The sequence below is a fragment of the Nyctereutes procyonoides genome, unplaced genomic scaffold (genome assembly GCF_905146905.1).
Source record: "Nyctereutes procyonoides isolate TBG_1078 unplaced genomic scaffold, NYPRO_anot_genome, whole genome shotgun sequence".
Lineage (NCBI taxonomy): Eukaryota > Metazoa > Chordata > Mammalia > Carnivora > Canidae > Nyctereutes > Nyctereutes procyonoides.
This window is the reverse complement of record NW_026575048.1, coordinates 36,705,423-36,718,266: the sequence shown is the minus strand read 5'-3', so window position 1 is coordinate 36,718,266 and position 12,844 is coordinate 36,705,423. Positions and strand designations below refer to the sequence as shown.

At 49.1% G+C, this 12,844-nt stretch overlaps 1 protein-coding gene across 3 annotated transcripts; it reads right to left on the bottom strand.

Moving 5' to 3' along the window:
* Nucleotides 1–464: 464 nt before the first annotated feature.
* Nucleotides 465–7,166, bottom strand: CHCHD5 (coiled-coil-helix-coiled-coil-helix domain containing 5). 3 transcript variants are annotated; one of them, XR_008664678.1, is made up of 6 exons: nucleotides 6,995–7,166; nucleotides 5,551–5,691; nucleotides 5,294–5,459; nucleotides 2,546–2,667; nucleotides 1,947–2,050; nucleotides 465–548 (listed from the first exon to the last, which is right to left on the bottom strand). XR_008664678.1 is itself a non-coding variant. In XM_055326918.1 (4 exons), coding segments are annotated over exons 1-4 (333 nt in total). In that variant the 5' UTR covers nucleotides 6,997–7,166; the 3' UTR covers nucleotides 2,088–2,643. The 3 variants fall into 3 exon arrangements, 1 of the variants encoding a protein (XP_055182893.1); XR_008664677.1 differs by lacking the exon at nucleotides 465–548 and having other exon boundaries at nucleotides 560–2,050; XM_055326918.1 differs by lacking the exons at nucleotides 465–548; nucleotides 1,947–2,050 and having other exon boundaries at nucleotides 2,088–2,667.
* Between the last annotated feature and the right edge of the window lie 5,678 nt (nucleotides 7,167–12,844).

Here is a 12,844-nt window from a genome sequence, read left to right as displayed (position 1 = left end):
ATTTAAGTGCATCATTAGAAAAGAAAGGTGGCTAAAAATCAGTGAGCTAAACCTTCACTTCAAAAAGAGACAAAACAAAATTAAATCCAAAAAAGATAATTATAAAGAAGATAATTAAAAACAAATAAACAAAGTAAAGAATACCAGCAAGACCAAAAGTAAATTCTGTGAAAAGATTAGTAAGTTAATAAACCATCAAGATTAAATAAGAAAAAAAGGAAGAGGGTACAAATAAACAATGTCAGAAATGAGAAAGGGGCTTTCACTACACATTCTGTAGATCTTAAAAAGATTATATGAGGATATTATGAACAAATTTATGGTAATTTGAAACTCAGATCATGTGAAAATTCCTAGATAAATACAATTTACCAAAATAGACACAGAAATAGAAACTATTGAGCTTTTTTTTTTTTTTTTAAGATTTATTTATTTTGAGAGAGAGAATGCATGTGTGAGAGGCAGAGGCAGAGGAAGAATTCCAAGTGGACTCCGTGCTGAGCACAGACATGGCACCAGGCTCAATTCCACAACCATGAGATCACGACCTGAGCTGAAACAAAAGAGTTGACTGTACCAACTGCACTATCCAGAAGCCCCCAAACTATTAAATTTTTATGGTAGTTTAAATGTGGGCAAAATCCCTTTCAGCCAAATGCCATCGAGAGGTAGTCTCCCCACCCCTTTAATCTGGGTTGGCCCTGAGACTTGCATTGACCAATAGAATGTGATAAAAATGATGACTTTGAAGTTTCCATTTTTGCTTCCCCTGGGACCCCTGGTATACCACCAGATAAGGAAGCTGGTGTAGCCTACTGGAAGAGAGGTCACTTAAGAGATTCTAAAATGTAGTCTTAACCTGTTTTGTTTGTTATACTTTTTTTTTTTTTAATTGAGAAGGGCAGGGGAGGAGTTGGGGCAGAGGGAGAGAAAGAGAGAGAATCTCAAGCAGAATCCTCAGAGTATAGAGCCTGACATGGGGCCGATCTCATGATCCAAGTCAAAATCCAAAGTTGGGTTCTTAACTGAGCCACCCAGGGACCCCTTTATTACATTTCTTTAATTTTTTTTCATTTCTTTAATTATACAGAGCAGAATCCCACTCAAGCTTACCTAAGCAAAGTGGGATTGACTGAAAACATACAAAGAAACCTGAGGACTCAATCCACATCCCAAGGAAACCAAAGCTAGGAATAGAAAGCCACTAGGCCCCAAGCAGCCCTTTCAGGGACCCCAAGAACTATCACATCCCTTTTCGCTACCTGGGTTTTCTCTGGTTTGTGCCACATGGCTTCTGATGGCTCCTACAACTATGACTGCAGGACTTCCATCTTAGTTCCCAAGCCAACTGACAACTTTGTCTTAAAGAAGAAATCCCCAGGAGACTCTCTAGCTCATTTTTCCAAGGCAGAGCACAAGCCTTAGGTTTCAAATGGCTACTCCAGTCAGTGCTGGCCAGTCACTTCTAATTTCTAGAAGTCTGGAGTCCCCTCCAAGGGGAAGGGACTTGTCTGAATGGTGAATCTGGGTGCAGGCACTGGGCACACTGAGCTGGGCATTCCCAGATCTCTCACCCATATCTGTGTCTCTCTGCCCTTTGCCCCTCAGGACCTGCCCATGCTGGCGAGCCCGTGATCCATCAGCTGGGCCCACAGAGTGTATATGCCCAAGAAGAAACAATCAGAAGCTGCAGCAGCCACTGCTAGTCCCTGCCCAGATCCACTCAGCACTCTTCTGGGCACTGAACGTTACTTACTTGATTCTCCGCTACTCTCCACTCAGGGCTTCTTTGATGGCAGGGCACGTGACCACACACAAAGAAGACAGTAGTGCTAAATGGTCAATGCCCATGAAAACAGCCCCCATGACAGATGGGAAGCTGGTGATCTATACCCCACTGAGTATAGAGCCCACTGCCCACTGTGATAACTGGCTTGATAATGCACCTTTTATTGGTTGCCTTCTTCTGTCTCACTTCTCCATTCCTCTCCAATGTTTCTGGAATCACATTCCAAATATATTATCTGCACTCCATTCTCAGGGTTGGATTCTGGAAGAACACAACCGAGAGAGAACAGAAGTCCAGGACAGCAAACTGTAAGCCACACCCCTCAACGCAGCTGTTGTCAATAATAAAACCAATATTTTCATCCCCATTGCCTAGTGCCTATGTCTATCACACAACTGGCTCAAAACTCAGGAGGAAAAGAAGTGTGGTATTATTCCCCCCTTGCACCTCAAAGAAACACTCAATATTAAGACTTGGTAAATGGTCAAGTGGAAGGGAGAAAGAGCCTTTTCCCATGTATGTGCAGTAGCAGACAGGGAGCAGCTGTTGGCAGACTTAGCAAGGGAAGAGGGGTCGTCTTAACCCTGGGGAGCAGGCCCTTTCTTGGCACAAGGAGTGAAGGTGGGGAACAGAGGAGCAAGGTTTCCGCCCAGCCGGCTCTCCAGGGCCCCCTCAGTACTGAAGGCAGAAGTCAAAGCCTTATATACAGAGTGTTTATTTATTTTGAGTCCTGCCATCCAGAGAAGCCAGACTCACATCCAGGGCTCTCATGACTCCATCTGCCTGCTCTTCAGGGCTGGTGGCATCAAGTGATCAGTCACTCAGGTCCAGTTTTCCTGTGGTTCAAAGGGTCCTCAGGAGGTAGGAAGTGGCTTTGTCTATGGAAAGAACACATTGACATCTACTAGCATCTATTTCGTGCCCGGCCCTGGGGCCACTGCTGGGGAGATTATGTAGACACAGCAGAGACTGCCGTTGCCAAGTCCAGAGTCTGGATGGAAGAGGGTATCAGGGGATGACCTTGGCCATCTGCCACGTGAACATGTCTGACACAGTGAACTATCACCAGGAGCAAGGAAGGCACCATTTGCTGTCTTTACGGAGCACCTTCTGTGTGCCTGGCATTGTTACAGGGCAATGGATAAAGGGTACAAGTCACTAACTTTAGGAAGAAAGAAAACAAATAAACAGGTAAAAAGATGTCAACTGGATCAATTCTACAAAGAAAAGTAAATCAGGGTAAAGAGCACAGATGAGTGTGGAATGGGAGGTATAGATAGCACTTCAAATTGTTAGTTATGTGAACGTAAAATGTCTTTATATCACGTCTCATGAGAGGAGACCGGTTGTGTGTTTGCCACTTTGTAGAGAAGAGATTGGAAGAGCCTCGAGTCTCACTGCCTGCAATCAGGGGGAAAGCTGCAGCTGGGCTGCCATCATCTCAGAGGAGGAGGACAGTGAGGAGGGCCAGGTATGGTGGTGGTAACTACCCTCAGTGCACTGAGGAGCTGCGAGCAGGCTGTAAAGGGGAGAGATGTGACCTGAACTCTATTTCCACAAGGTCCCCTGGCTGCCAGGGGAGAGAAGATTTCGGGGGCAGGATGGCCACAGGAAGACCAGGGAGAGGCTGGCTGCTAAACCAGGGAGGGGACAAGTCCTGAGATGGGAAAGGAAGGTCTTTACTGTTCAGATGCCCAAAAAACTTGAAAGGAAAGACACATGACTAACATATAACCAATATATAGATAAAAAAACTAATGTGAACAGTATGCAATCATTACTAAATAATTTCTAAGAATTAAAAGTCCTTTCTGCTAGTGTCCACTCTTAGGGCCTGAAACTTTCACTTATTACTGCCTAATTCAAACAAAATGAGAACTACTGGGCCTAGTAGAAGGGGATCTGCCCCATCTTTAGCCAAGAACTCTGAAACAGGCAATGGGAATGAAGGCGTTAGAAGGCAGTAAGATATCAGCCATGATGGAGGGAGCCCAGAGACCACGGTGGGGATGAGGATGGGCCAGCATGGGAGGTGTTTGGAGGGAAGCGATATAAGCCAGAATAGCAAGCAGCCAGGTAGCTTAGAAAGGGTGGTCCAAGAAGAAGGAAACAGTTGGATAAAAGCCTGTCAACAGGAGACATTCACCTGAATAAACGCACATTCACTGGGGCTGGAACACAGAGTTTGAGGCAGAAAGTGGGGAGCAGTGGGGCCAGAGTCCACACCACACAGGGTTCTATACACTGTGCTAGATTTTAGATTTGGCCTCATGGAAATGAAGAGCTATGGAAAGGTGTTTTGTTTTTTTAAATTTATTTACTCATGAAATATACAGAGAGAGAGGCAGAGAACATAGGCAGAGGTAGATGCAGGACTTGATCCCAGGACCCGGGGATCACGAATTGAGCCAAAGGCAGACACTCAACCACTGAGCCACTCACGTGCCCTGATAGAAAGATTTTTAAGTGAAACAGAACATGGGGCCTGGGTGGCTCAGTCGGTTAAGCGTCCTAACTCTTGATTTTGGCTCAGGGCATGATTTCAGGGTTGTGAGCTTAGGACTTGTGTTAGTGTGGAGCCTGATCAGGATTCTCTCTCTCCTTTTCTCTCTGCTCCTCTCCCTACTCACATTTTCTTTTTCTCTCAATAAAATAAAGTAAGTGAAGCAGAACATGGTCAGATTTCCTCTTGGGCTCACTCTGGAACTCACAGACAATGGACAGAAAGCCATAATACAAAGCATAGAAGCTCAAATGAGAGAGTATTAAGAGAGGTGGTGCAAGACGGTGACTTTTGCCTTAGGAGTGCACAGTCCAGTGGGGAGGAGGCGGCAAGCATCTAAAGTAGCATTTCTCAACTTTGTTTTAAATTAATGCTCCCCAGGGGGTCTTTTAAGACATTTTCTAAAAACTGCAGCCATCCATGAAATTTTAGTATCATAGTTATACTGCATGCCTATTTATGTACTGTATAGATCAAAGAGGATAAGACTGCTTTGCCCCCTCTGTACCGCCTCACCCAGTAAAGCTGAGGGGCAATGAGAAAGGGAAAAAGAGCAGATAAGGAAGGAGGTGGGTGAGATCAGCCCGGGGAAGAACACAGAGAACCCAGCAAGGACCTGGGATTTTGTTCTCAATGTGAATTGGGAAACTACTGAAGAGTTCTAAGGAAGCAGCATATAATGTGACTAGTTTCCAGTTCCTAAATGGTCTCTCTGGCCACGGCGTGGAGTCAAGTAACAGGGGATTTTGAGAGTCACAGAAAAGGCTGGGGGCAGGAATCCTGTATGTGAACGAGTTGGGGAGGTGTCTTGACTAAAGCAAGGGCTATGGGAAGGGGCAAGAGGTGATCATGTTCTGGATCCTGGATGCTCAGTGCAGGTCTGTGCGGGGGCGGGGGGGGGGGATAGGGTGGGGCTGAGGATAACTCCCAGGTCTTTATTCTGAGCAACTAGAAGGATGAAGGGGGTGAGAATAGATGAGCCCTCCTCCCTCCTGTCTCACCTCCATAGCTGAGGGTGAGCGTGGTGGTTGCACCTGCTCAGCACACTGCAGGAAGCGGCGCACATGCTCTGCACAGTTGCCCACAGCTGCCTCATTCTGTCGAAGACACTCTTCAAAGGCCTCAAAAGGCTCAGCACAAGCCTGGCGGATCTGACGGATGATTGGGCTGTGGAGGTAGGGCATTTCAGGCATTCAGACTTCCACTCCACCCTGCCACCCCCACACCCCCACACCATCCCATTCTTGCCCCCACTCACTGGGAGGACGTGCACTGAGCAATACTCATCTTAAGGTGGTGACAGTCTCGCTGCCATGACTCAGGCTTGGCCACCACACACTGGCCATATTGCTCCAGCTCTCGGCCACAGTAGCGAGCAGTGATCTCCAGGGCCGCCTGCCTGTGGGACATGGTGGGCTGAGGATGATTCCAAGCAACAGACAAGAAAGGGAGTTCTGATCTGGGTAGGAGGGTGGAATGGGGAACAACACTAGAGATCTTGGGCAGATCTGGGAGTCTGAAAGATCCTGGGATAGGGCCAGGGAGATGGAGGGGAAAGTAAGGCATGAGCCCTGGGGATTGTGTAACAGGCTGGGGGCTTCTCGGAAGATGGTGAGGCTCTCTTCCCAAAAAGGTCTAAGTATTCAAAGACAAGCCTTGGAGCCCTGGAAGAAGGGTCTTGGTGTCCAGGCATCCCTCAACAGGGCCTAAGAAGTAATATTTTGAGTCCTGGGAGAAAACCTGGGAGCCCTCAAGGGGTTTGGAGTCCTAAAAACAGGTTTAGAAATCCAAGTGATGGGCAGCCCAGGGGGCTCAGGGGTTTGGCGCTGCCTTCCGCCCAGGGCCTGATCCTGGAGACCTGGGATCGAGTCCCACATCGGGCTCCCTGCATGGAGCCTGCTTCCCCCTCTGCCTGTGTCTCTGCCTCTCTCTCTCTGTGTCTCTCATGGATGGATGAATGAATTAATGAATGAAAGAATAAATAAATAAAATCTTAAAAAAAAAAAAAAAGAAAGAAATCCAAGTGATAAGAGCTTGGGTCCTGGGGAAGGGTCTCTTGACCGGAGGCTTAAGGATTAGGCCTGAGAACAGGAGTACTGGAAGTGAGGCTTGAAGCCCTGGCGTGGGCTTGGGGGTCCTGGGGTGGGTCTCAGAATTCTAGGGACCTGATGTGGAAGCCGTGGGTGAGGTTGGGGCTCTGAGACAGCTTTGGAGGATCCTACAAATAAGCTCTTGGGAACAAGATCTGGAGATCTAGACCGGGACCAGTGGTCTAGGAACCAGTCTGTGGGCGCCACCGGTGCGGTCTGGGATACTGCCCAGATCCAAAGGTTCAAAAGGTATGGTTAGGGGACCTAGGGGGATGAACCCGGAGCTGAAAGAACGAGTCTGAATACAGAGGTCCTGCGACAATTCCGGAGTCCCAAGGTCGCAAGCGGACGGGCAGTGCCTGGGGTCCTGGGGACGGGGACCCGGCGGATGTTAAGCGTGGACCTGAAGAGGCGGGGTCTAAGGATTCAGGGGGCGGGGCCTAGACACGCGGGGGGCCGAGACTTGTCATGGACTGCGCTGAATCCTAAGGGTCGGATCTCCGAGGAACAAAGAAGCCAATCCTTCCTCCCGGAGTGCTGGCCTAGGTCCGGGTCACTGGGGAAGAGAGGGAGAGCGGCGGCAGATCCGGGGTAGGCGCTCCCGCTACTCACATCTCGAGGCCGATGCCCGTAGGAACTCAGTCAGGGGGGGAGCGCCCCGCCTTTTCCGGTACAGAGTGTCATGGCGGCGCCCAGCTCGGCCGTCCTCATCCCGTTTTCTTTTCCGGTCGCAGAACCGGCAAGCAGCCCATTCCCTTTAGGCCCCACCTGTCATGGCGGCGCCCTGTCTCTCCTTCCGGCCCCGCCTCTATTGGCGGCGCCTGCGCAGTCACCGCGGCCCCCCTCCCCGCCCGCCCGCAGTCCGCTAGTCGCCGCAGCCCTTCCTACTTCCGGCTTGCGGCGGCCGCGCGGGAATGCGCCGGAAATGCGGGACGCCTTCTGCTGCGTGCGCTCCTAGCCACCCCTCCCGCCGGAGCCGGTAGCGAGCGGCCGCCGTGGCCTCTCAACTGCGCGTCGCTGCTCAGAGCCGGGAGCCGCGGGGCCGCCTTCCGTCTCGCTCAAGCGCTCCCCGTCCTCCCGGGATGCGGGTACTTGCGCGCACTCGGAGCTGCGGAAAGGGGGTCGCCGCCAGAGTAGAACCCACCCCCCCCCACCCCCCCGGGCTGAACCTCCTCCCCCTCCCCCATCGCCTCACCCCGGGTTCCCCAGGCCAGGCCCCGCCCCCCTTCGTGGCATAAGCCCTGGGGCCGCGCCAGACTTGAGTGATTATGGGCACGTGTGATTCTTTCTAATTCCTCCTGGCGAGATGCTGTTTCCACCTCTTGATCTGTTCTCCAGTGTGAGACCTGAGGGTACGTTTCCCACCGGCTAGGCTGGGCACGAGTACCCCCATCCATGGTCAGAGAGCAGGCATCGGCCCAACCGTCGAGTATGTGGAGACTCCAACCGAAGTGAGCCAAAAATGCACGTCATCATAGTTTTGAGGAACAAGAGGTATTTGTGAGCAAGTGACAGCTGCTGGGAGAATCGGTGTGCTCATCTGTAAATGGGGATGATGATAGGGACATCCTTTCCATTGAGCATAGTGCATGTGAACAGTCCAGGGCAGAGCCTGGACCCTCAGGAGTTCTGGGTAAGTGAGAGCTGTCAGGGGAGGCTGTTACTGTGAGCTGCCCTGGTTGGCCCTGGACATAGGATTGCCCCACTGGCCATCTGCACCTGCCTTAGATGACAGGATTAGGTCACCAGAGGAAGGCTTTTCATCCAAAGCCTTCCTATTCATCCTTCCTGCAAAAACTTCCCAAGTGTATTTTTGTTGGGGAGAAAGGGGGTGGGGAACACCATCAATGACAGAGAACACTTAGGGACAAATGTGGACTGAATCCTTATATTTTTCTCTCCTGAGGAAGTGGAATCTTAACCTGTCCCTTGCCACTTCCTGAATTTTATCTCAAAGTCCCTACAATGGGCTTCCTCAAGGGAAGGGGTTCAAACATCTGGGCTCAAAAGTAGGTACAATGAAGACCTCAAGAGGAGACACCCCTCCTCTGGGGAGTGTGACATCTGTGCCTCCAAGCTTCTGGATGGGTTTTGGCCTATAGCTCAAGAGCGTGACTAACTTCCTCTCTAGGGATCAAGTGTAAGGCCAACCTATGGTGTGAAGCCGGCCTGGGTTTGAATCAAAGATCTTGAGCAGAATCTGCTCTCTGGGTTTCGATTTCCTCTAATAGCTGCTCATGATACCCTTATGAGCAGAGACTGAAATGACACCTGCAGAGCATGTGGTGTGGAGCACTTTGTACTTTCCCTTTCTAGCCTTATCAGAATTTATTACTATGTTTGTGTATTTTCTGCCTACTTCAAGACCCACAAAGAAAGGGGTCTTACATCGGTCTCCTGGTCACCACTGGATCCTCCCCCCATAGCATGGGGTCTAGGAGAGTAATAAAGGAATGAATGAAACCATAGGTTCAGGATTGCACGAGGGTAAAATGAGATCCAGTCATTGTTTTGTGTGGTACTTACTACATGCTATATATGTGCCAGGAACTATTTTAGCTGCTGGGGAAACAGCAGCAAGTAACAGAAAAATATTATACTGCTAAAAATGGTATACAATGTGATATTTTGATATACATAGGCATTGTGAGATGATTACCACAGTCAAGCTGATTGACATAGTTAGCATTTTTTAAGTGTGATGTGATGAGAACATTTGAGACCTAATCTCTTAGCAATTTCCAAATATATATTAACTAATGTTATACATTAGGTCTCAACTTCCTCATCTTTATAACTGAGTTTATACCCTTTGACCAACATCTCATTTCTCCCACACCCCAGGACTGCCAACCACCATTCTTTTTCCATGAGTTCAACTTCGATCCCACATATAAGTGAGGTCATGTGATATTTGTCTTTTTGGGTATTTCACTGAGCATATAGTTCTCCAGGTAGGGCATGTGAGATTTGATGAGGGGCAGGGTGTGATGGGTGGAAACAGGGTGCGGGGGAGAGGGTAGGAGGGTACACTTGTAGAATGTGACCCACCCAGAGGGAGTTATTATCTGGTGCTTTGACCCCTGGCCAGACAGAGCAGCCACAAATGGCAGTACAGAAACAACTTTGGCCAGATGACCTGTGAGCTGGCAGCAAAGTGAGTCCTGACCCTTGACCCCTGAAGGGGCCATGTGGCAGGAAGGGATAGTGCTTGGGTGTGTCGGTGATTTCTTGATGGTGTTACAGGAAGAGCACTGGAGACCAGGAGGGGGTCTCCTGGACTCCTGAGGGCTCCTCTCCCCTCAGGTATCTTCACTGCCACCTTCATTTCCTGTTTTGTTTTTTTTTTTTTCTATCTTGTCTTTTCTAGAAGCTCTCCCTCTTGATCTTAAGTTTATATGATGGGTGGGAGGCAAGTCCTGACAAGCTCAATACATGTAAAGTCTCCAAGCTGAGGACAGCAGTGAGCAGTCATGCTCCTCCAGCCACATTACTTTTCTCACCAGCCAGTTGGCTAGTGACCTAGAGCTTCAGGACCACCCCTCCTCTGGAAATAGTGGCACAGAAAATTGTTAGAGGAAACCACGTACTCCGACACGGAGGGGAGGGTGTCTCCCAGCCCTTGACTTCTTTATTCTCCATATTACACTCCTTACTAAAAACAAAAACAAACAAACACACACACACACACACACACACACACACACACAAACCTTTCACTTTCTTACTAGTGTCTCCTGGCTCCCTTGCCTCTCAGATTTACTCCCACAGAGCACAAAGCCTTTGAATTCCTGGGAACTGCAATGGATCCCATCCCTGCCTCCTGCTTCTGGATTCTAGCCACTTGTCAGTGTAGGCAGGGGCCAGTGAGGCTTGGGAAAGGGTCTACTTGTTGGGTCCTGCCATGCTGTGCACACAGGACTGTATTAAGGGTGCTGGACGAGGGAGGGCTTGGGAGGAGGGGAAAGCCACAGCTCTGTCCCAGAGAAACTGACACGCACCAGTTTAACAACCTTCCTAAGTGATGATGGGTGCGAGGCACAACAGAGGGTGTGGTGCCCCCATGGTGAGGTCAGCTCTGCTCTCTTCTGCCTCCTGGGAACTGGTCTTAGGCAAGACCTTGACTGCTCACTCGGGGCAATTCCTTTCCTCTACTGGGCTGCTGCCAGGTGCTGGGGTTCCAGTGGGCCTGGCCACCTCAGCACTGCCTGCCCCTTCCTTATCCACTGCAGTTTCTTGGGGTTTGAGGCACAGGAGATGCAGATTCAGAAGCTGCAGCTGATGAGTGGGTCCTGGTGCCGATCTCTGAGGTCCTCGGGAGCTGTGGGCCACAGGCTGAAAAGAAGGTGTGCAGAAACCGTTTCCACCTAGAGGACATTGCCCTCACTCCTTGGCTTTGTCTTCAAGAAGCAGTAATTGATGTTTGAAGTAGCACATTGCACCACTTGAGAAGGAAAAGTGTGGGAAGGGTTAAGTGGTTGGTTTCCCATACAGCCAACCTGAGCCTCCTCTCCAATCTCAGTATTCCATTCCATCCACATGGAGGCATTGCACATTTGGAACCCATGCTAGTCTGTGAGCTGAGCCACTGGCTTTCTGAGGTTGCTGTAACAAACTGCCACAGACTGGGTAGCTCAAAACAACAGACCTGCATTTTCACAGTTAAGGAAGCCAGAAGTCCAAAATTAAGGTGCTGGCAGTAGATTCCTTCTGGAGGCTAGGAAAGGGAATCTGCTTCAGGCCTGTTGCCCAGCTCCTGGTGGTTACAGACAGTCCTTGGCATTCCTCAGCTGGTAGACACATTACTTCCATCTCTTTACTCACTTCACCTTCTCTGTGTGCTCTCCTCTTATAGGGACACCAAGGCCAAAACCCCAGGGGGTGCTTTCACCTACATCCCTTTGCCACAAGCTGCACTGTTTCGTTACCAGTAATGCTTGCAGTTCAAAAGGCTCACCAGGACTAACTGGTCAGAGGGGGAGGGCAGCGCGGACAGCTTGTGGGACAGTAGTCTTAAGCACTCCTGCCCGCACCGCTCTTCCATCATCTGTGGTAGGCTCGTCCCCACATCCTGTACTGCCTCCCCACACCACAGGGCCTGGCTGGGGCACCTGCTGTGTCCCACAGATACTCATTCCACTGGCGCTGTCCTTGTAACATCTGCCCAGTGGGGTCTCTTACCATCAAGAGATTTAAATAGGGCAGCCTGGGTGGTTCAGCGGTTTAGTGGTTTAGTGGTTCTGCCTGGGGCGTGATCCTGGAGACCTGGGATCGAGTCCCACATCCGGCTCCCTGCATGGAGCCTGCTTCTCCCTCTGCCTGTATCTCTGCCTTTCTCTGTCTCTCATGAATAATAAATATTTTTTTTTAAAAAAAGATTTAAGTAAATCTTTTTCAAGCTCTACACATACTCGAAACATCTATTTGTATAATACATCTTGCAGTTCCTGTTACAACCACTTGGGTGTATAAAATGTCCATTAAATAAAACAGGTTAGTTTCAAGGACCACAGTGGGGCAATTCATTTTTGTTCTATCAACATTTTTTAAAAGATTTTATTTATTTGACAGAGTGAGAACAAGCGTGCACAACCATGGGGAGCAGGAGAGGGAGAAGCAGAATCCTCACTGAGCAGGGAGCATGACACAGGGCTCTGTCGCAGGAACCTAGGATCATGACCTGAACTGAAGGCAGAAGCTCAACTGAGCCACCCAGGTGCCCTGTTAACAATTTTTTTAAAGATTTTATTTATTTATTCATGACAGACACAAGCAGAGAAAGAAGCAGGCTCCATGCAGGGATGGAGCATGGATGTGGGACTCGATCCCGGGACTCCAGGATCATGCTCTGGGCCAAAGGCAGGCGCTCAACCACTGAGCCACCCAGGCCAGGCGTCCCAAGACATTTGTTTTGTAACAACATTCCATTTGTATAAATATGTATCATGTCTATACCTGTCTGTATCCCTTCACTGCATACACTGATTTGTGTTATACCAACACAACACTCAAAGAGATAGATACATAAGGTATCACCCAATCTTATGGCAAAAAAAAAAAAAAAAAAGAATCTTGATCTGAACTTCACATCTTATATGAAAACTAACTCAAGGGGTTCCTGGGTGGTTCAGTCAGTTGGGCATCCAACTCTTGCTTTTGGTTCAGGTCATGATCTCAGGGTCCTGAGATTGAGCCCTGCCCTGCTCACTCACCAGAGAATCTGCTTGTGATTCTGTCTGCCTCCCGTTCTGCCCCACCACTCATGCTCTCTAATAAATGCATAAATCTTAAAAAAAAAAAACTCAAAAGGGATAAATAGATCATAGATTGAAATGTACAGCATAAGACTATAAAACTTTTAGGAGGTAATAGAAAACTTTTGGGCTTGAAGAGTTTTTTTTTTTTCCTTAAGATTTTATTTGAGAGAGAGACCAAGAGCCCAAGTGGGTAGGGAGGGGAGGA

What these genes read in the sequence shown, in the direction of transcription:
- CHCHD5 (XM_055326918.1), bottom strand. An exon ending in GCTCAGTGCACGTCCTCCCA is followed by an intron (nt 5,460 to 5,550) that starts GTGAGTGGGGGC and finishes CTACCTCCACAG; the next exon opens with CCCAATCATCCGTCAGATCC. An exon ending in GCTCACCCTCAGCTATGGAG is followed by an intron (nt 2,668 to 5,293) that starts GTGAGACAGGAG and finishes TTCTTTCCATAG; the next exon opens with ACAAAGCCACTTCCTACCTC.